This window comes from Crinia signifera, chromosome 12, assembly GCF_055691185.1.
Source record: "Crinia signifera chromosome 12, ASM5569118v1, whole genome shotgun sequence".
Taxonomy (NCBI): Eukaryota; Metazoa; Chordata; class Amphibia; order Anura; family Myobatrachidae; genus Crinia; species Crinia signifera.
Genome location: NC_139228.1, coordinates 50,376,371 through 50,399,803, shown reverse-complemented (window position 1 = coordinate 50,399,803; position 23,433 = coordinate 50,376,371). Strand labels below are relative to the sequence as shown.

The 23,433-nt window shown below is 46.9% G+C and overlaps 1 protein-coding gene across 1 annotated transcript in view; it reads right to left on the bottom strand.

The window, feature by feature from the left end:
* DYNC1H1 (dynein cytoplasmic 1 heavy chain 1) overlaps nucleotides 1-23,433 on the bottom strand; it is a 74,344-nt gene that overhangs the window by 30,366 nt on the left and 20,545 nt on the right. The window contains exons 33-52 of the mRNA XM_083167281.1: nucleotides 15,993-16,231; nucleotides 15,737-15,893; nucleotides 15,250-15,477; nucleotides 14,307-14,537; nucleotides 14,081-14,221; nucleotides 13,761-13,994; nucleotides 13,305-13,511; nucleotides 13,105-13,226; nucleotides 12,060-12,225; nucleotides 11,807-11,970; nucleotides 11,599-11,728; nucleotides 11,097-11,230; nucleotides 10,732-10,846; nucleotides 10,462-10,623; nucleotides 10,148-10,362; nucleotides 9,868-10,072; nucleotides 3,262-3,435; nucleotides 2,593-2,712; nucleotides 2,355-2,475; nucleotides 986-1,181 (exon numbers count right to left, since the gene is read on the bottom strand). Coding sequence (XP_083023407.1) covers nucleotides 986-1,181; nucleotides 2,355-2,475; nucleotides 2,593-2,712; nucleotides 3,262-3,435; nucleotides 9,868-10,072; nucleotides 10,148-10,362; nucleotides 10,462-10,623; nucleotides 10,732-10,846; nucleotides 11,097-11,230; nucleotides 11,599-11,728; nucleotides 11,807-11,970; nucleotides 12,060-12,225; nucleotides 13,105-13,226; nucleotides 13,305-13,511; nucleotides 13,761-13,994; nucleotides 14,081-14,221; nucleotides 14,307-14,537; nucleotides 15,250-15,477; nucleotides 15,737-15,893; nucleotides 15,993-16,231 — 3,461 coding nt within the window. The remainder of the gene's footprint in view (nucleotides 1-985; nucleotides 1,182-2,354; nucleotides 2,476-2,592; nucleotides 2,713-3,261; nucleotides 3,436-9,867; nucleotides 10,073-10,147; nucleotides 10,363-10,461; nucleotides 10,624-10,731; nucleotides 10,847-11,096; nucleotides 11,231-11,598; nucleotides 11,729-11,806; nucleotides 11,971-12,059; nucleotides 12,226-13,104; nucleotides 13,227-13,304; nucleotides 13,512-13,760; nucleotides 13,995-14,080; nucleotides 14,222-14,306; nucleotides 14,538-15,249; nucleotides 15,478-15,736; nucleotides 15,894-15,992; nucleotides 16,232-23,433) is intronic.

The following is a 23,433-nucleotide window of genomic DNA, read 5'->3' as shown; positions in this document are numbered from 1 at the left end:
AGAATGGTAATGTAAGAACTAGGAGAATGTGTAGAGACTAAGAGGAACAGCGGGCAAGAGAAAAGATGCCCAACCTCGTCCACTATACGCAGTGGGTATCCTTCTGCAGCAATTAACCCACTTCTGGCCTAGTTGGGATTGCGGTTACTCTCATGAACTCCCGCTTGTGGATGCCCAAATGGACACATAGTGGAGGCCAATGCCACAAGTGTGCCATGCAGTGCAACCAGCTACTCTTGGTGCCGTAGGTGGTGATGACTGATCTATTTAGACCACAAGAAGAAGAAACAATGGGGTTATTGGAAAGACAGAAGAAAGGTTGGAGAAAGCCACTTGCTCCCCTGAGGGACGTCAGTGTGAAGCAGACAGAACGCAGGTGGTTACAGAGCGAGCTGGCAGCTGAACTCCAGCAGCCGGGACAGAACACTGACACCTAGCTTACAAATACCTTAGATCTTCTGGATTTAGGTTGATAATGTTGGTGATGAAATTATCCCTGAGAAATACCGTTCTGATCTTTCTCCAGTCACTGGTCTCCTCTCCCAGAAGGAGACAGATAGACTCTAAGGCCAGTTTTACTGCAGCAGGAGGGTTGCCCATGGCTTTTACTTCAACAAGGTGCTGCCTCTTTATAGAGCTCATCGCTATTAGGAGGGGGGGGTGAGAACAACATTACCATCCATGCAGGGTTAGTACAAAGACAACTGCTGCCGTGTGCAGGGAAGAAATCTATGTTTCGGGAAGAGAATAGTAAAAGCTTATGGACCTGTTAATATGGAACCTAACCACAGACACCTAAAGGATTGGACATATGGGTGAGAGTAGGCAACCATGTAGAGATGTCAGTGGAGTTGCTGGAAGTCTACCACTCTATTGTCTATGGGAACAACCCTATTCCCACCTTTTGCCCCAGCGTGGAAAGAGCCCACTATGAACGATTTGTCCCCGGCCCGCAGCAGCAGTTGTACACAACTTATCTATTCACCTGATCTCCTCAGCGGAAAAGTTTACAATAGTTGGAATGAAGTTTTCCCGCATTATGATGGAACGAATCTGCTTCCAGTCCGTTGTACTCTCGCCCAGCAGCAGACAGATGGACTCTAGCGCCAGCTTCACTGCTGCTGGAGGATTAGCCATAGAACGGACCTCTACCAGGTGCTGTTTCTTTATTGATTTAACAGCTACCCAAGGCGATCAAACCAGATCAGGGACAAAGACAGAGACAGAGAGACAGAGAGAGAGAGAGAGAGAGAGAGAGAGAGAGAGAGGAGCCATGACAAACAACACGGGACAAGAGAAAAAAAAGGCAGTGAGGAAATCTGATTAGAGGATTCATTTCGGTAAAATTAGCATTATTGATAAATCACAATATACATATGTACAAATATGCCAGGATCCTTTATTGCTTCAGAACTTGTAATGTTAGGTAGGAATCCTCCTTCTGCGCCTCTAGAATGCCTGTGAGCCACATAAAATACACAAATAGGAAGGCTGCACCTGGCTGACAGAAGAGCTTGCACTCTTGGGCACACTTAGATTAGTGACAATTATCGGACATTGGGCCAGATGTATTAAGCCTTCCAAAATAAAATCTTTTTTTTTTTTTGAAAAGCGAGGGTGATGAAGTGTGATAAACATCCAGCCAATCAGCTCCTGTCATGTTATAGACCATGAGTCTTCAAAACTGCGGCCCTCCAGATGTTGTGAAACTACAAATCCCACCATGCCTTGCCACAGTTTTGCTATAAGGGAGTGTTAAAACTGTGGCAAGGCATGCTGGGATTTGTAGTTTCACAACATCTGGAGGACAACAGTTTGAAGACCCATGTTATAGGCTGTATTTGAAAAACGGCAGTTTGTGATAAACCTCCATCCGATTGGCTCCTATCACCAACGCGTGCATCTCATTTTGAAGCTTGATACATCTTGCCCAATGTCGCCTGGAATTGTTAATGGAATGCTGATATTACATTCTGCTTCATTGGACCCCAGCACTAGAGACCATATTTAGTCTTTGGGTCTCATCTATTCCCAGGAAGATGGCACTATGATTTTCCATTACTGAGGCAGCATACACGAGTACAGGACACACTTAGGGCACAGGTACATAGAAAATGTCCATGGGATGAAGTCATACAGGTTGAGTGCCCTTCTATTTAAGCTGGCAAAGAAATAGTGACCCACATCCCTGCCAATTTAACAAGGTTACCAGTGACTTTGTATATTGTAAATAAGATGCAACCATACATGGCTGGTGAATGGACAGGTACCAATAGGGCTATGCATGTGCCCGACAGGACACGGAAGCAGTTGCTGGGCAGTGTGTATGAGCATTACTGCAGGAGGACACTTACCATTCTGAGCCTCAATGACCGCAGGCTCTACCTGATCCAGGTCTTCCTTCACATTCATCTGCTTGTCAGCAATGAACGTTTGCTGCTTATGCAGCTGTTCATGGATCTCTTGGCTCATGACCTGCAGGAACAATAGCCATGGTCATTTCTGGGCCGATTGAAGCGAGCTGCCGGCCTGTACACGCTGCAGGTCCTGGTCAGCATTGCTAATGCACCTCGTTACCACCAGAACCATTACCTTTTTCTTTTCAGCTTCTTGTTGATCCTTCACCATTTTCTTCAACTTGTCATTGGCTGCAGCATTTTTTACTTCCAGTTCCTGGCTTTTTATCCGCAGGTCACGTCGAAGCTCTTCCACCTGAGTTCATGGAAGAACAGTCAGTTCACACGTTAGGATGCAAAGGCTTTCACAGAAATACTGCAGGAGTAGCCAGGGTCCCCGGGAGTAGTAGGTGCAGAAGAGAGTGGGTCCGGTGCGGCCTTTGGTCTGTAAGTGTTTCCTTCCGATACAATAGTACTTTATAAAGCTCATTTATAGAGAGAGAGTGTGTGTGTTGTGTGTGTGTGTGTGTGTGTGGGTGGAACTTTACATTTGGACATTGGATATTTTTTGGACCATTGGATCCCCACTACACATAATCCAGACACTGGGATTCTAAATGAAGGTATAAGGCACCCTGCCATCCCAGCAAGGATAAGAAAACCCGAAAGCAGTTCCAGGCAATCACCATAGGACACCGGCGAGATTTTGTCCAATGACGTGCTGCTTCTGGTCACAAGAGGAGTTTGTATATACTCTTTTACATTACTATCGCACTTTTTGTTGCTCACATTTCTGGTTATTTGGTCACCCCATTTTTGTCCTCATACATTTCAGTCAATCACCACATTTGAAGAATTTACCAACCTGGTCAACGGTCTCTTTGATCTTTCTGAGGCCGACATTCAGGTGCATCTGCTGTTCCTCCAGTTCGCTGCGCTTCTCGTTAAACAGATCTGCATAGTGGTTTATGAAGTCCAAATAATGACGGGGTGTAATGGCCATGGTCCTGCCGCCCCTCTTGGCAAGACGGGTATTTGCCTGTAATCACATCGTCAGTCAGAACGAACGGCAAATCAACCATTTAGATTATAGTTAAATTGAACACAAAATAAGTCTATTCTCCTCCTTTTCACTAACTAAAAGAACCACAAGACCCTTTTTGTTTCCTTTCACCATGGGGATGTTCCAACACTGCCTGTCTTGGCAAATGTTTGCTCAAAAAAGGGGATTTTGTACTTCCCGTTAAATCCTTTTCTCAGACTCCATAGGAGAGTTACAGTGGGGAATAGAAGGGCGACCACAGGGAGCTTGGGCACTTTAGAATTATTAACAGTGACTTGGGCACTTTAGAATTATTAACAGTGACTAACTCCTCCCCTTCTACTTCCTCTCCTAGGCACTCTAGGTATGTGCCCAGATGGAGATGGAAGAAAGAAAAAACACTTCCAAGAGGATGTTAAACATAACATAACAAAGTCACACTCACATAGAGTGAAACATAGGTTGAAAAACAGCACTCATAACAGAATGAAACAAACCCATCATCGCTGATCAAACTTAGAATTAAAGCTAAGTACAAAGGTCTCATAAGACATCTGGTTACTGATCAAACCTGAAACAGCAATAAAAGAGACAGCGTCGGGTGGGCGTCCAGTGTCACCTATGGAGTCTGAGAAAAGGATTTAACGGTAAGTACAAAACCCCCTTTTCTCTTTCCTCCACTAAGTGACACTGGAGAGTTACAGTGGGGACGTCCCAGAGCTCCCAACACGGGTGGGATGACACAGAGCCCCTTAACACAGAACGACCAAACTGCGAAGCAGTCGCCGCAAGTGTCGAATTTGTAAAAACGGACAAAAGTCCGGCGGCCAGACCAAGTAGCCACTCTACATAACTCTTGAATGGAAACTCCACGGGCAGCCGCCCAGGAGGTACCCCCCGAACACGTAGAATGAGCGGAAATAGAAGATGGTGGCACCCTTGAGGAAGCCACAAGCCTGACTGATTGTCAGCCTAATCCACCTGGCCAAGGCCTGCTTGGAGGCGGGCCATTGAGGACGCAGGGAGTCATAGAGGACAAAAAGAGCATCTGACTTACGCATGGATATATATATATATATATATATGTGTGTGTGTGTACGGCCCGGACCACTTCCAGCGCTCTAGCTTCCTCTGACTCCTCCCTAAAGGCCGCTACCATGATAGGTTGGTTAATGTGGAAGGCCGAGACCACCTTTGGGAGAAAAACACTAGAAGTGCGCAGCTCCGGTCTATCCTCATGAAAATGCGAGAAGGGTGGCTTACAAGAGAGAGCACTGAGCTCCGACACCCTTCTGGCCGAGGCCAACGCCAGAAGCAAGACTGTCTTCCAAGTTACATATTTTAAATCCACGTCCTCCATGGGTTCAAACAGGGAGGACTGGAGAAAGGTCAAGACCAAGTCCCACGGTGCTGTTGGGGGGGGTTTGAAAGGTGGTTGCAGCCGCAACACCCCTTGGAAGAATGTCTGAACCTGAGGAAGGAGCGCCAGTTTCCTTTTTAAAAAAAATTGATAGAGCGGACACCTGCACCTTCAAGGACCCCAGCCGGAGCCCTGAGGAAAGACCCTTTTGTAAAAACAGAGCAACCGGGCCAGTTTGAAATTTACAGGTGAAACCCTCCTGGTCACGCACCAGGCCACATAGGCCCTCCATATGCGATAGTAATGCACCGAGGTAACTTGCTTCCTGGCCCTGATCATGGTGGGGATCACTGCTTTTTAGAATGGACCTCTCAACAGCCATGCCGTCAAATGAAGATGTTATAAGTTCGGACAGGCGAACGGACCCTGTGTGAGCAGGTCTTCGAAGAGTGGAAGAGGCCACGGCTCGTCTACTAACAGGTCTGTGAGAACCGTGTACCACGACCGGCGAGGCCAGTCCGGGGCTATGACAGCACTGTTACCGATTCCCTGCGGATTCTCTGTAGAACCGGAGGAATGAGAGGCAACGGAGGGAAGAAGTAGAGGTACTGATCCGTCCAAGGGGCGGTGAGCGCGTCTACTGCCACCACCTGAGGGTCTCTTGTCCGAGTGCAGTACCGAGGCAACTGATGGTTGTGAATGGAGGACATCATGTCTATCTGAGGACATCCCCACCGACGAATCAAGGTCTGGAAGACCTTGGGTTCAGACACCACTCTCCGTGATGGACGTCTCGTCAGCTGAGGTAGTCTGCCTCCCAATTGTCCACGCCTGGTATGAAAATGGCAGACACGGCCCCCGCATGCTCCTGCGCCCAAAGCAGAATCCTCTTCACCTCTCTCATCGCTGCACGGCTGCGAGTACCTCCCTGCTTGTTTATGTAGGCCATAGCCATGGCATTGTCGGACTGTACTCTGATGTCCTTGTTCTGGAGAATGACCTCCGCTTGAAGGAGAGCATAGTACATTGCTCGGAGTTCCAGCACATTGATGGACAACTGTGCTTCCTCCGGCGTCCATAGGCACTGGAAGTGGAGCCCCAGCGTGACCGCTCCCAAGCCCCTGAGGCTGGCGTCCGTGGTGAGGAGCTTTCAGTTGTGAATGGCGAACCGCCGTTCCTCCTGCAGTTTGCTGGAGTCGAGCCACCACGCTAGAGATGCTCGAGTCTGATGGGAAAGGGTTATTCGCTGATTAAGAAAAAGATGCAAACGTCCACTGGCGGAGCAGACACAGATGGAAGGGGCGAGATCAAAAACGCCCGTACTGCACCGCCTCGAACGTGGCCACCATCTTTCCCAACAGTCTCATGCAAAGCAGGACTGAAACCTTTCGATGCTGCAGCACAAGGCGAACCGACTCCTGTAGAGAAAGGACCTTGTCCACTGGGAGGTAAACCCGTCTGTGGACCGTGTCCAGGGTCATCTGCGAGAGGGGTCAGTTGAGACTTCTGGACATTGAGCATCCAGCCATGGGACTCCAATGTCTGACGTGTTGTGCAGCAGGACCTCCCTGGACGGAGCCTTCAACAGAAGGTCGTCCAAGTAAGGGACAATGGTAACTCCTTGAGCCCTGAGTATTTCCATCATGACTTTGGTAAACACTCTGGGCGCCGATGAGAGGCCAAAGGGAAGGGCTCTGAATTGCAGGTGACAAGTGTGAACGGCAAACCGAAGGTGCAGGTATGAGGAGGCCAGATGGGGATGTGCAGGTATGCATCTTTTATATCGATGGATACGAGAAACTCCCCAGGCTCCAGGCCTGCAATGACTGACTGCAGAGACTCCATCTTGAAGAGGGTGAACTGCAGAAACAGATTGATTTGTTTTAAATTCAAGATGGGCCTCACAGAGCCGTCCGGTTTGGGTACCCGAAACAGGCTGGAGTAGAATCCCTTCGATCTCTCCAAGTCTGGGACGGGGATATCCATCCCCATGTCCCTGAGTTTGTGAATGGCCATCTGCAGTGCCTTGCTTTTCTATGGAGAAGCTGGCAAACCTGTGGGAAAAAACGTAGAGGAGGAGGCAACAATAAATCTATCTTGTAGCCTACTGCGACCAGGTCCTTTACCCATGCGTCTTGGCAGGGCATGGACCAAACCTGCTGGTAAAACAGCAGGCGGCCTCCCACCCTGCGCTCTGGGCAGTGGCTGGGAGAGTCATGCAGAGGGCTTGGAGGTGACCTTTGCATCCAAGATGGGTGTGCCGGCTGAACCTCTGCCTCTGAAGCCCCGAGAACTGGTTGCACTTCCACGTGATCTACCCCGAAACTTGGGAGTAGAGCGGAAGGATCGAAAGGACTGCCCTCCTGTAGCGGGGAAGGACCTGCATGGAGGAGGGGCTGCTGTGGGCAGAAACTGTGACTTACCCCCAAGTAGCTTGTGAGATCATCTTGTCCAGCTCTGGACCGAAGAGTGCTTCACCAGCAAAAGGTAACACTTCCACCGCCTTCTTGGAGTCAGCGTCCGCGTGCCACTGTGTCAACCAAAGTGTGCGGCGAGCTGAAACTGTAAGAGCAGAAACACGAGCCGCCAGCATACAGACGTCTGAAGACGCCTTAACCAAGTAGCCTGCAGCCTCACATACGTGTTCTGCCAAAAGCATCATCTCACCTGACCTGGGGTCTAGAGAGGAGGCAACCTGAGCCGCCCAGACCTCATGGCCCTGTTGACCCAACAGCCCACTTGAGCCAGTCTTTGTAAAAGACCCGCGGCAGAATAAATATTCTTCAGGGTGCTCTCTAACCGTCTGTCAGAGACATCCTTGAGGATAGAAGCTCCCAGTATGGGGAGCACTGTCTTTTTAGACAGGCGTGATACCGAAGAATCAACAGCTGGGGGCGTTTCACATGACTTCCTAGCATCCTTAGGAAAGGGGTAGGAAGTGAAAAACCTTTGCGACACCTGAAATTTTTTGTCAGGGTGCAACCAAGCTTTTTGCAGGTAATTATCCAGCTCCTCTGAAGCTGGAAAAAACGCAGATTGTTTCTGCTTTTTAGCAAAAACCGAAGGGCGCGCAGCAGGACGCTCCTCCTCTGTGACACTGAGGTTTAAATGGACTGCCTGTATCAAATCCTCCAATCCCTGAGAGGGGACATCAGCGTCTTGCAGCACTGGAGCCTCAGGCTCATTAAATTCACTCTCCTCCAGATCCTGCATATCATCATCTGTATCATCTAACAGAGGAACCTGAGGGAAACTCCTATTAGCAGGAGCCAGTCTAGGGGTAGGGGGGTGCTGGGGTCTCTGCATGTAATGCTCTGGAAAGACCTTCAACAAAGGTTAACTCTGCCTGTTGATCCCTGGCTGCATCTCTGTCCTGTCTAGCTGCAGATAACTCAGAAGCCAGCTGAGAGATAACTGTGGACAATTGAGAAGCCCATACAGGAGTCTCCTGCCCTGCTCCTGAGGGAGGGGGCACCGGAGTTGCAGCACATGGGGGACACAAAATGGCGCCCTCAGCGTGTGGGGTGAACTTGAAGCCACACTTCTTGCAAGCTATCTTTTTAGGAGCCCCACCAGCCATCATACACTCTTCAATCATCCAAGAGAGGATAGAGAGAGGTTAAGCACCGGACAGGAGAGGAGGTATTTAAGGCAGAGTCTGCCACAAGCCAGGGACTGTATATAAATATAACTTGCGCTGGCTAAAGGGACCTTTTTGGACACAGTCCAAGCCGCCCTGACCTCCTATGTCCCACTATTACCAGGGTCACCGCACTTTTCAGCCGCCTGGAGAGAGCCGGGATCACGCTGCTGCTTTAATGGCCGCCGCGCCCTATGAAGAAGGAGGAAGAGGAAGTCCCCAGCATGCCGACGCGCCTCAGCTCCGCTCCTTGTTATGGCGCTGACTTTTAAAAGTGCTTAGCCGCGTATCTGTCTTCCTGAATTCCCCGCTAACATGGGATCAATGTTATACTTACCCCTGCCATAGCTGTAGGGTGCGGCTTGCTGATAGGTCCCCGAGGCGCGCTGCGTGCACCGGCGACGGGACCTCAGGAGCTGTGGTAGGGACAAGGGGCTACCTGCCTGTCCTCCTGCTGATTGCAGAAATCACTAAAAAATAAAAAAGCCCAGGAGTGAGCAAGGAATGCACCCAGCTCCCTTAGGGCACATGCTAAGACTGCCTAGGAGAGGAAGTAGAAGGGGAGGAGTTAGTCACTGTTAATTATTCTTAAGTGCCCAAGCTCCCTGTGGTCGCCCTTCTATTCCCCACTGTAACTCTCCAGTGTCACCTAGTGGAGGAAAGAGAAATAGCCAAGTACGGCATTACCCTAGAACACTCCTTTCATCTTGCCTAGTGCACTATGGAATGCAGACATAATTTCTGGCTCCAACACCGGGGACATATATACTAGTGGCTAGAGGACAGTGTCACCGTGAATGGGGGCTCCCTCCCCACCACCCTTCAGTGGCATACCCATAGTATATATGGAGCAAAAACATGACATGCAGTTGTAAGAAGGGCTTATTCCTGCAATGACGCCCTTTACACCGAAAACTTAGCACTGTAACCCAAAGTAGATGAAAAAAAAAAAAAGCAAAAGTTTCTTAATAAAAGGTCATTGTTTTCTCATATCTCTAAGTTGATCTGTACCAGGACAATACCAACACGTCTGCTGCTGTGGGAGCTGTTGTAAGATCTAGATCTAACGAAGTGGTTCCCAAACTGTGTGCCTAGGCTCCCTGAGGTGCCTCAGGACACTTGCAGGGGTGCCTTGGGTTGGTGGACCAGGATCAATTCATATTATTAATGGTCAATGTAACAGGCAAAACTAGTGCTGGTGGCTGCCAATCATAATATATGTGGACAAACAGGAGCAAATCCGGTCCCTCACCAGATAACTGACATGTAAACACAATGCACTTAAATTAATATTTTTTTTTGGCCTAGGGATGCCTTGAAAACATTTTGATGCTCTAGGGTGCCGTGATTCAAAAAAGTTTGGGAACCACTGATCTAATGGTTGGATGAATACTACAAAGTAACAAAAAGGAAGAATTAAAAAAGGCACCTGGTGAAGAGTCGTGTGAACGAATACGCAGCCATTGACGATAGCCTCCCTGTGAGAGGGGGTCTGTGGAAGCTTGTCATAGACCACCGGCATATAATCTGGAACAATGTAATTTGGTTTCTCCAGGTCCATTTTACTCGTAAATTCCTTTCCGACTTGGTAGAGTGCTTCTGTTGACCAATCACCAAACCAGTTCAGGACGCACCTAACAGAGGAAATATATAGTATTAATACCTGCACCAGAGAACCTGAGAACGTTTCATATCATGCAATTACAGACCTGTTGAACAGGGCTGGTGATGTTGCAGCTCTGTCCTTCAGACCCTCAGAGGATGGGTTCATGGTAAAAACGACATGGAGATTGCGTATGACCTGGCTGGTGAACCACTTGTACAATTCCTCATGCGAGTCCAGCATCAAACCTTCTTTCTGAGCTCCTTCCTTGCACTGGGTCATTAGTGTTGAGTACTCATCACCTTCAAACAAACCAGGAACCTAATGTTTGTATAGAAGGAGGAAAACCATGAGGACACAGCCAAGACCAATATAATGACTTCCAATAGCGGTACTTCCAAGGCAGATGCCAGTCCCTACCTCGCCATTGGCCAGCAAAGTGTTCATTCTCTCAAGGAAACCAGAATCCAAAACATTGGACTCATCCATAATGAACGCAATCTTTTCATTTTTGCAGCCAGAGCGTCTTAGGACAGTTCGAAGATCTTCATCAAAGTCTTCACCAGTGTATTTCCTGTGCACCTGTAGCAATAAACGGTAATCAGTCCCACTGGTTGCTATGTGAAATGGAACACCTTTTGTTTTCTAATTAGTCTATATAAGTGTTTGCCACTGTATAATAAACTGCACCTTAATCTGGTAAACACTAAGACCGTTCATCCAAGCGACAAAGCGCGACAGCGTGGTCTTTCCAGCACCGCTCACTCCAATGAGGAGTAAGTGACCCTGTGGTTGTCGGAAAATTCTGTCAAAGAAAAGAAAGAAACTTACAAAAAAGTATAATTCTAATGGACACGGCATATGGTTTCTATGGGGAACACTAAACCACAAAACTGGACATCTAAAAGCAGGGGGAGGGGTACTGTAGACCTGCCTCGAAGACTGCCTGTGTACCCACTGGAAGTACACCCCTAAAAAGGGGAGAACTGTGGTATACCTGGAGAATTTTAGTTTAATTCGAAACCAGATTTTTGTAGCAGTTGTTTGTTCATCACCTGTCAATTCTTAGGACGTGGTCTAGCACTTCATTGAACAGTACAAGTGGCACATCCAACTCTTCCTCATAAAAAACCTTCAGACGAGCTTTGACATAGTCCCTCAGCTCTTCTTGGTCAACTGGAATATAATCCTGCAAAAACAGATGATTTAGAAGAGAACAATTGAACCACGGCTCCACACATTATAGTGTCTGAATACTAGTGTACTACAGATGTAGGGACATGCATCATTGTTGCGTAAATTGCCGCATGGTACTTCTGTGGCGATCAACGCTCTCCCATGTCCACGCGCATCCTATTTTTTCCCACTGCCATAGAAATGCATTGAGCAGCGATGTTGCAGCAGAACACTTCCGTGATGCGATTTTGGCACACCAAATAAGCATGAGCGACCTTATTGCAGTAACAATGAGCTACATCTATAAAATTTTAATTTCATTCCGTTCTACACCCAACAAAACTGATCACCCTATAATACCACCTCACCCATAGCACGTACCTTGGATAACCAGTTGCTGTACAGGATGGGCCGGTTTAGCGCCTTATCTTTCTCTATATTTGGGAAGTGCTTCAGTGCCACCATGTCGATGTTCTCGTCGGTCCAACGTCTCTCTTCATCTTCCACCAACCTAGAACCAGAGTCCGCACCATAAGTGACCATATTGGAACCACTAGGTACAAATGCGATAAATCCACAAAGAAATTACCTGTCCTGGAAGAGACGCAGAGCTTCGTGGGCCCAAATTCTGATGAGCCCTTCCACAGCCAGGGTCTCAAGTGGCCTTAAGGCTTCGAAAATTCCCCTCACCCATCGGGTCATCTCACGGGGTGAGTAGATGTAATGCGGCTGGGTGTCCTGGGTAAACCTCTCCTACAAAAGCAAAGCACCATTACAGGTGACAATATGAAGGTGTAGGCTCCACCATGAATGAAGTACCTGACCAGCATTGTAATAGCTACCTGGGACATGGTGTAGAACTCCACCATTGCAGCAGTGAGCGGCTCAGCATAAGTGCGTAGTGAGGGTATGAGTCTCAGCATCGCACGGTTGAATGTCCCATAGATCTGGGTCAAAGATGCAGGTCCTGGGTAGTCCACATACACCACAGGTACATGTCGCAGGAACCTGGACAGAACAGGAATGGAACATTACCTTTATGTAGGGCTGGGCTGCAAAGAGCCTGTACCTAGCTGGGAGGAAAGATATGTGCATTTGCAATGTGTGTGTGTTCGTGGGGATGTGTGTGTGTGTGTGTGGGGGTATGTGTTCATATACAGTATGTGTATGTGTGTGTGTGTGGGGGGGGTGTGTTCATATACAGTATGTGTGTGTGTGTGGGGGGGGGGGTGTGTGGTGGGGTTCATATACAGTATATGTGCGTGTGGGAGATTTGTGTATACAGTATGTGTGTTTGGGGTGTTCATATACACTATATGTGCGTGTACACAATTTAACACTAGGCACAGTATCTAAAAGTTCATGCCCTGTAGTGTAAATAAATATAGTGCGCACCAGTATCCTTTTCAATGTGTACTACAAAGCAGTTTCTGGTATGTGCAGTGTCGTGCAATTACCCCCATCACTCAGCTCCCCACATCACCCCACTTAACCTGTGCACCCCACCAACCCACACACCCAATCAAACTCCCCCACCCACAGCACCCAACCCTTACCCACCCAATACTCCACCAACAGCACCCCCACAACCAACTCAAAACACCACACCTGCCCCTCCTGCACCCTCAGGATTTCCCCACCCACCTCTGCTGCACACATCATCTTTCACGCAATAAATGCCGAAACACGTTAAGGGGCGGAGCCCCTCACGACCATGTGAAGAGCGCCCGTAAGGTGCGATGAATCAATTAGTATAACATATTTGGTAGACAACAGCAGACAGCAATAATGTATGGTCACAATTTGCAACATGTAAGCTCAGCGAAACACAGCACACTCAGGATAATACTGAGCGAGGCTGATTGTCCTTGGGAGGGAGGATGGTACCTGTGGGACAGAGGCTTTCTTCCAGGGTCTGTAGGTGGGTTGCATGCGCCAACAAACTGAATTCTTTCCAGCTTCACCCAGGTTTGGTCAGACGTCCTGTAAAATCCTCCGTGTTCCACCATCTAAACCAACAAGCGTTAGTATTACCTCTCCTTATTCCCTCGGTGACCATGACGCAGTAACATCACTGTAATGCTCACCTGTCTGATGAAGGAGATGACTCTCTGCGTGCCGTATTTGTCCATATCGGGCAAGTTGATTTCATCACAGAACAGCACCAGCCACTTTCCAAGCTGCACCGGAGCTAGGACAACTCCATTTGGAGTACGACGGTACTCACAATAGTGATCAAACGTTTTCAGCAGCAGCTCTGGGGTGGTGGCACTAGAAAAGTTCAAGCCCACCACCTATAGGAGAGAACAGCAAGGATGAGATAATCACAAGAGGCAATGACATGATCAACCACCTATTGGCGAGGAAAAAGAAACATGTATGGGACAACGCAATCACATGACCAATGACCTATAGGGGAGGAGAGAGTGCCAGGGATGGGATGAGGCAGTGACATGACCAACAACCTATAGGGGAGTAGAGACCGTCGGGAATGAGATGTGGCAACCCCAGAGAGATGGCAGAATAGGCAAGGGGGCAAGTACCTCCATGTCAGGGAGAGCCCGCAGCGCACTGAAGAGGGTCATGGTCTTTCCAGAGCCAGGAGGCCCACATAGCACCAGCGGCTTGTGTTCTGCCAGCCATGTGTAGAGAAGAGCCTCATGTCTCACGGTGTCCAGAGTGGGCACAACAACATCAGGTGCTGCCACTTTGTGAGTTTCAACTTCAATTTGAGGCACTTTGCACTGCCACGGCACCCACTCGCCACTGATGGAGACCTAAGGACAGATGCAGATAACATTGGTGAAGCTGAATGGAACGTCTCAGCACTGTAGTAGTAGTGTAACAGGACAGGTTTCTGTACCTCGTAGTCTATAATGGGAATGTTGGGAGTTGTTGGCAGCGGGATAGTAGTTACCCTCCTGATGTACTCTCCAAGCTCTGCCCTCATTTTCAGACGACCGTCCCCAGAGAACGACCACAGGACGGCATAAATGAGGTAGCGCTGTGACAAGAGTGAAGCACAAGACAGTATTAGCATAGTGTACGAGCATTAGCCAGGAGCGGTTCTGTCATTGGGAACAGATTACCTGTATGTAGCGTTCCAACTGGTCAATCTGCATCTGAAAGTCGGGGTGGTTGGCATCGTACTGAGCAATGTTACGGCATGCTTGGTGCAGCATGGAGAAGAGGGAACCCAGGCAGCGCAGGCGGGTCAGGTCCATAATATGCTCTAGTTTGAAGGCATGTTCCAGAGCCTTGATGACCAGCCCACTGGACGTGAAGTACGGCTGCAAAACGGCCGCTGCATCTCGCTGGATCTAAAACATTCAGAGACACTGATGGACACTAGCGCATACAGAACCTACAAGGTCTATGCTCTGCACCACAGGCTACCCCAGGGGTTAGGCTACCCCCGGCACCAGTGTCTGAACCTCCACAGCTAGGAGCGTAAGGTTACTCCCCCCCTCCTGCTATGCCTATGTCTCTCACAGGAGATCAGAGAACCCATGCGTGGAACACATACCCAATGATGCCTAAGCCTCTAGTGACTGAAGTCTGCCATAGTTAGTCCTGCTCTCAGGAAAATAACAGTACAGCATTCTCTTCATCTATAGGCTGCAAGTTACCAACCTACTCTGAGCAGACAGCATGAAGACTGTAAAGCTACTGACATTATTGGCACCCATCTATTGTTTTATAAAGGACTGTATGTGGGTGAAAACCATTGCCAATAGCCCTGTCCTTAACTACCTCCACCTGATAGCACCCACTCTGGGCACAAACCCACCAAAGTATTATGCCAGCACAACCCACCCACTACCCAAGCTGTGGGTAGTGGGGTTCCCCTCTGATGTCAGCACCTTCTCTGCAAGCAAGTTATTCCTATTTTCGGTTATCTAGAAGGGGATGAACCAGTTTGTGCAGAGAACATTGCAAGCTTCCAACCCCACACTCTATCCTGCAGCCATTCCAGAGTCTCTCAGTGGATGCATAATGAAAGGACAACTCATGATCTAATACTACATGTACCTGAAGCATCGGAGAAGATGACTCTTCTCCCTCATCTTCTTTGCCCTTCCTCATACGCTGTGCTTCATCTTCACCTTCATCAAGAGGGATGCTTCGCATGCGGGCAAGGAAGTTGTTGAAGATCATGTCTGTGCTCAGGACATCCTCACTGAACCACACCATGCCACATCTGGACACAGTTGCCAAAGTCGCATACTTCAAGTCCTGGACTTCAAACATAATGCGCACCTACAGTAGGAGAAAGACGACATTGAGGCTGCAACATTAGTTACAAGGTACTCCCAGCTGCCCTGATCCAGATAGAAGCTTTATGTATATTGCACATTCATATAAAAATTGCACCAAAGGAATCACAATACCTTATTAACAGCCCTGCCACCCCACACAAACATTCTAGGACTGTCCAAATCCTAGTCTGGCCAAGAAGCATCATTACTTAAGAGAAACAAGGGAATGTAAAGCATACAGACGTTCCAGTGGTACTTACATTTGGTGGGAGGCTGAGACGTTCTCCATTGGGAAGAGTGAGGAGTTTGTTATCATCGAGGACAGAGTTCAAGTTCTCAACCCATTCGGGATCCACATCACCATCAAAGATGATCCATTGGCGTTTCTGGAGCTCTCCTCGGACATTGTCAATAATCCTGCATGGGAGAAAAGCGTTCAGGGACATCGCAGGTGTAAACTCATTGGGAGGGACAAGATCACGTGTGCTAACCAAACACGTTTTAAGACACACTCACTTTCGGAGAACATGGGTGAACAGTCCATCTGTCCATTCCCTGGTGTTTGGATCCAGGGTGCCGTACAGATGGTCTTTGCTAATCGCTTTAGGATCAATGATGTGAGAAACACCTTCAACTCCTTCCAATCTCTCCAAGGCTTTCAGCAACACTCTCCACGCCATGGTCTTACCGCTGCCAGAGGGACCTACCATCATCAGACCATGGTTGATTTGGGTGATCTGGTAGAGTTGAAGAACCTACACAAATAGAAACGGGATTTTGTACTTACCATTAAATCCTTTTCTCCGATTCCACAGGTGGCACTGGAAGTTACAGAAGGCGACCACTAGGAGCACAGGCACTTTAAGAAATTTACAAGTGTGGCTGACTCCTCCCCTCTACTTCCCCATCCCAGGCAGTCTGAAGTACTGTGCCCGGAGGGAGCTGGAAGAAAAACACTTCCGAGAGGAAGTTAAACATCACACATCCTAATCTACCAAACAGAACAGGAAAAGTGAAAATAGAAATTTCAAGCAACACCCACCACACACATAACTGGCCAGGGAGATCCAACTAACGAAGGAATCCACCTTGGCAGGGGACTTAACTGAAGAGGCGATTAGCCCTAACTTTCTTAAAGCGCAGCGCCGGGAGGGCGTCCAGTGCCACCTGTGGAATCCCGTTTTCTCCTTCATACACTAGGTGGCACTGGAGTTACAGTGGGGACGTCCCAAAGCTCCTAACACAGGCGGGACAGTGCTCAAACCTTTAAAAGCAGAGCAGCCAGACAGATGCTGGAGTCGCAAAGGCTTCCCCCCAAGGTCCTAAGGATCCAGCCAAGTGACAGCCCTACAGAGTATCTGAATGGAGAATCCACAGGCAGCCGCCCAAGAAGGTCCCACAGTGCGCGGAAAATGCACAGAAAGAATGTGGAGGCCGTGAAAAAAGTTAAATAAGCTTGCCGGAGAAAAAGAGGAGTGCAGCTAACCAGTCTGAAGATGCCAACCCGGCTTTGCTGAGTCACACAAAGCAGAGCATCAGAGTTACTGATGGAAGCATTGCCGGCAACCCAGATCCGGAGTGTACAGATTACAAACAGATACCGGATATCTGGAGATCTAATGGGAAAAGACAATCAGCTGCTGATATGGAAGGTTGTCACAACCTTAATGCAGGGAGGGCAGACCTATACAGAATTATGCTTCATGCAGGAAGTCCTCATGAATATATCAGAAAAGGAAAGACAACAGGAGAGAGCCGCTTAAGCCAATACATGGTCGATGTGAAGGCCACATGGTTGTAACCAAACCACGTCCGATATATCAACTCCACAGAGTCCAACTGATGGAGAGTGTTGGAAGCAAGGACCAGGGCTAAATGCCCAGAAGTAGCAGATAAGGAAGGGAGTTTGTAGACTCCACCTTCACTAATAATGACAACCCTCTGTGTAAGAAAATAGGAGAGAGCGGACACTGGAGCCGTCAAGGCCTGTAAAAACCAAAGAAACTGCAGCTTTCTAAATTGAGCACAGGAGAACACCTTGCCCCTCACACCAAGAAACCTAAGCTTGCCAAAAGCGACAATAATGCACAGACATCACTTCTGTGCTAGCACATAACATAGGGATCACCACGCAGGGATACCTGCTCATTTTAGAAAAGGACCGCCTAGTAACCATGTTAGCGAAGCCCGAGGGGATAGATCGCTCCGTAGTGACCGAAGCCATACTCATCTGTCAAAGGAGACGTTAAAGTGGTGTTCTAGGCACTGCGAGGTCCTGCTGAAGCCATCAATAGGACAGCGATCTGTATTTTCAAATATGCCATAGAATCCGAAGCAACCTCTGGGAGGTAGAAGGATAAATGAAACGGCAAGATCGGAGAGCTGTGTATACATCCTACCTCCGTACACCCTACCTCCATAAGACACCGTGTACGGGTGTAGCAGAAGGGTAATTGATATTGCCAAGCTGCCAACAATGCAATCTCTGAGGGACCTTAGCAGGACATTAGCTCCATGGAGATTGTCTGGTTGTCTACCTTGCTTTTGGTGACCATATACCACAGGTTGTTTCACTCCTTGACAAAGATCACTGGTGTGATCGAAACGTTGGAGAAAGGATTATACCAGCAACAGGTTTTTCACTTATTGTACTTCTTTTTTAGAAAGTTTTCCCTAAAAAAACAAAACAAAAAAAAAACTGTTTTGTGGAGAACACACAGACAGAAGTGGCACTCGGAGACTTAGTAAGAGGTGAAAACACAATGGATGCTTTTAATCCAAAAACAATCTACGTTTCGGGGTTCGGCGACCCCTTCATCAGGATACAATTAGCAGTGTAAGGTTATGTGGGCAAAACGGACTGTGCATTCAAAACCAGGATAACACAGCACAGAAGTGCCATCAGGGCTGCCTGGCTTTCAGGAAGCAGCAAACAACCGGTGGCAAGGCATTTCGCCTTGATAAAAAACTCCATGGCGACACTTCTATACAAAATCATTGACCATGCCCCGGCTTCCATCAGAGGGGACAATAGGTCTAAAAGATTACTCCAACTTGAAGCAGAGTGGATCTTTAAACTAGACACTCCAGCCTAAAGGTCTGAATGACCATATGGGCTTACACAACTTTTTGTAATAGCCCATCTTTTTTGCCCTTTGCACACAACCCATTAGTAATATGGGCACTACACCAGATACTACATCATGTTACATTATACCATTTTTCTTTTCAGGTAACTGCGGACAGCATCCCAGTTACATCTCTGCAGCCTACCCTAGCTTATTACTGGTCAATATTGGCTTCAGCCTGATCAACAATTCCTGCTAAGGGCTCCATATAGGTACAGCTAGTATTTACCTGGACCAGACATCCAGGCAGTAACCATTTTAACCCCAGGATACCATAGATCAGGAACCACCCCCTGCCGTGGAGCAGTTGGATCCAGATTGAACGACCAGAACTTTATCTCACCCCACCATCCAGGCCTGGGGTCAACCCCCGGCACCCCCCACTTTATGATTATCAATAAAAGCACTAGCTTTTTTACCTACACATACGTTTAAGAGTATCATTCCTTTTTATATACATTAATCTTTTTTCTCATTTATCCCATCTTCTTTCCTCCAAAATCTTTTACTCCTCCTTATCCCAGATCACACACACCCACCCTGTGTGCGCTATCCATAACCACGTATAAATTATCAACATTTATGCCACAATATACTCTTACATTCACCCACAGTCCCGAGGAGGACACACAAAAGTGCCATGTTAGACAAAAAAATGTATCTAGCAGATACAAAGTAATATGCTTCACTGTTTCAGCTGCGATTTCAGATCTTGACACTTGGGGGGAAATTTACTAAAGGAAATTTGTAAAAATAGGTGTAAAAACAGGTGTATTTGTATCCAGAAATACACTTATTTTTGACATTTACTATCCCGAAAATACGGCAATTCATATTCGTATTGATAGCACATCAATACGACTACGAATTGCCGTATTTTTGGGATAGTAAATGTCAAAAATAAGTGTATTTCTGGATAAAAATACACCTATTTTTACACCAATTTTTGACAAATTTCCTTTAGTAAATTTCCCCCTAGGTGTCAAACTTTTCATGTTCGCCCAGTGCAGAACGGTTTTACATTAGACATAGGAACATTTATCTTTGCATTTTTTTCACATATTGCATTCTCGTATTTAGTATTTTGGATGCCTTATCACTGCACACCTATTCTGTTATGTTTTATCAGTTACTGTATACTTTTTAATTTTTGTTTTGTTTATATTATTGCAGCCCATGTGACTGCCGGGAGGAACCTCCCAATATCGCACTTCCGGTGACTCGGGAGATGCCGAACCCAGAAGTCAATTTTTGTTTTGTTTATATTATTGCAGCCCATGTGACCGCCGGGAGGAACCTCCCAATGTCGCACTTCCGGTGACTCGGGAGATGCCGAACCCGGAAGTCCACTGGTGGCACCTTGCACAGGGGAGGAGGGTAAGTTACACTTAAGTACATGTGTATTTATATGCCCACTTGCACCTTACACTGCTAATTGTATCCTGATGAAGGGGGTCGCCGAACCCAGAAACGTAGATCATTTTTGGATTAAAAGCATCCACTGTCTTTACACCTCTTACTAAGTCTCCGAGTGCCACTTCTTCTGTCTGCATATACATGGAGGGTGGCTATCCCTCATAAGGAGGCACTGGAGCATGTTACAGCATTACCACCAAGTTCTAAGTGACATGTCCTTTTTGTAGATAGATACTTACAATAGTTTTACTCGGCGCCCTTACAGTATCGGGATGGTAATTCCGGTCTCTTTACTTTATAGTATACACACAAATAAATGCTTTATGTTTTAAAATTCTTGTCACAGACGTATTTTTCACAAGATTATGGATGAAACAAACCCAACGCTTCTCGTTGTGAGACTTCATCAGGGGTATACATTTTTTGAAACAAATCTTTTATACGTTTAGTGCAGGCTCTTCTAATGGTGTAGGACAAGTTTTTAGCTGACCCTCTGGTGAAATAGATAAACCCTTCTATATTGGGTCTATTACCTGTAATAGATTTAAGGTCAAGACAGTGCTTGCTTTAATAAGTCATTCTTAGCAATAATAAAGTGGAGGACCCTTTTAAATGGGGGTTGAGGAGATCCCCTATTTGGCCAGGTGGCTTCCCCGCATAGGATTCAAGGTGGAGTCCAAACACAATTAAATATGATACTAGCCTCTGTAAGCAAGACTTGCTTGTAGGACTCTGATGAGAACACATGCACCTATACCTGTTCAGGTAAAATTCCCTACTACAAGTCTTGAAGCAGCTTCTTATGGGATTTACCTCAGTGAGGTAATCCCTGCTGATAAAAAGGTGCGTCTGCTTCCTTGCAGGCACCAAACAAAAACTGAGCTAGTTGAGCGTGGAGGTGGGGTTGCAAGGGAGAGGGCCCAGGGCATCCTGGGAAAACTTCAAAAAGCTTCGCTGATTGGTGCCGAGGACCCCCTGGATCCGCCTACAACCCCGATGTCCCCTGTGGGACCCATGGACCCTGAAAAGGAAACATTAATACCCCTGATGAAGTCTCACGAGACGAAACACGTTGGGTTTATGTTTTATCCCATAATCTTGTGAAAAATACATCTGTGACAAGAATTTTACTCGAAAATGTGTTTTAAAACTCTTTTAATAAATGCTTTATGTTTTAAAACGGTTATGGGCGCCGAGTAACACTATTGTGGGGCTGAGTGTTACTGGCGACCATTTCTAGTCATTGTAATTAGCGCAGCATAGGAGATTTAGTATATATATATATATATATATATATATATAACATACATACATACATACATATATACACAGACCAATAATCCAATCGCGCTATATGAAAGACGGCCTTTCGCGGTTGGCTGCCTTACCACAATGTCCCTAGAGGGCTAAGGGACAAACACAACCGTCAAACACCCACTTGTGGTATGGCGCCTAAATTATATTTATATAAAGTCCATAAAATATGATGATCCAATATAGAATGAAGTGAAACTCTTGTTATCTTCCAGAAATTGTTTAATTGTTCCTCAAATAATCACAAGAAACAGGTAAAGCACTCCCAACGCAATTCGTCTAGCAAGACTTCATCAGGGTACCATAGTATAAGTTGTTCTTAGTGTGTTTTATTTATTAACACAGAGATTTAAAGATATTTGCAAAGGTGTTTTGATCACCCAAGTGCATGGAACCATTAAAATATTTGAAGACTACTTGTCTTCCCCAGTGGTATGATATCCAACAATATCCCAAGAAAAGGTGTAGTGATCTCTCCTCGGAAATTAAACTATATAGAAACGCTGTTTGAATGTAGCCGCAAGAATGCTGGCCCATCTATGTATATATGTACCTTCATATAATAGGTCGTACAGATAAGAGGCAGCATATTGGTATATGGTATATGGCATATGGTGCCGCTGAAGTGAACACGGCCGTCAACATTGGTAACCAGTAAAACTTTTACCAAAGTGAGATTGCGTCCCTGAAGGGATGCATAGTCAAGGCCATATTAGCTATTAATTATAAAAGCTGCAGCCAGTGTTACTCCTCTAAAACATAATTTAGAGAACCGTAAGAATTGACAAACCGAATAGTTTGTGGGAGAAAACGGGAGTACCTGGAGTAATTCCACGCAAGTACGGGGAGAATATACATAAACTCTGCACAGTTAGGGTAATAGCATTGTTTGAATAGAACCCATGACCTCAGTGCCGTGAGGTAGTAATGCTAACCATTACACAGTTCGTACTGCAACTCCACAGCTGCATCCCCCGAAAATGCTACCCCGCTGGGGTGCAAGGCTACTAGAGGCCTGGAGGAATACTAAGTCAAATTATTCTCCAACTTTCATTGAGCAGGAATACCGAAGGTTATCCTGTGGAGAAATTACACCTCAGAGTCCACCGTTGGTGACGTTTGCCGTAGTGCCCTGTCAGAGCATGAAATAAACCATGGTATTGTGGGGACTGAATACTCAAAGCCGTGCGCCTAGTCTGCTTAAGAGACGGAAGCGCTGCTGATTGAGCTATCGCTGTTTATTAGGTTTAAACAGACCTAGACTATGGCCCGACAGGGTTTGAAAGTTTGCAGAGGTCTTTTACACTTTACAAGTGTCTGGACCAGAACTGTAATGGCGTGCACACAATGAGATTCCTTTGCTATTTGACTTGCTATGGAAAACTTTGCTAACTCATGAGTTACTTACATACAAGTCATGCTATCTGCATTAGACTTCATATAGACATTGCTGCCCTGCCAAGAGGGCGCATCATGATCTCAAATGTGCGATCTGCATGCTCTCTGTGTGTGATCCTGATGCAATTCCGACGACATAGTCCGATCCCACACTGGATTGTATCGTGAGTACCACAACCAGCTCTGTATGTGACAGTGCAATGTTAACAAGCCCTAAGTGTCTGTGCATTAGAGTAAGGGAGTGACCTCTGTCACCTTGATAGCATGATATAAGCTGAAACATTTGTAACAGCAGACTTCCTGCTGTCCTCTGTATGACCTAGCTGTCTGCAAACTGTCCCCCCACAAACTTTAATCTGAGAACACAGTGTATCTTTCGGTAAGACAGAAAGTGGGTACACATTGCACAAGCAGCAGAGGCTATTATTGCAGAGATCTAAAGATCTGTCACTCTGTGGTAGCAGTAATACAGAGAAAAAATACATGAGGGAAGGCAAGGGACATCCCTTTGGGGTGGAACACAGGGGGCTGATGTGCTGCATTAAGCAGGCCCCTCAGATGGTATAGGTAACCAGAGATAGAATAACTGGACAGGAGACAGTGAGAGAGGAGCTGCCACAGGCCATCAACAACACCATGGTATTTAACACAGGAGTGCTATGACCTAATTTACATACAGCGCAATACTGTAGCACCATGCT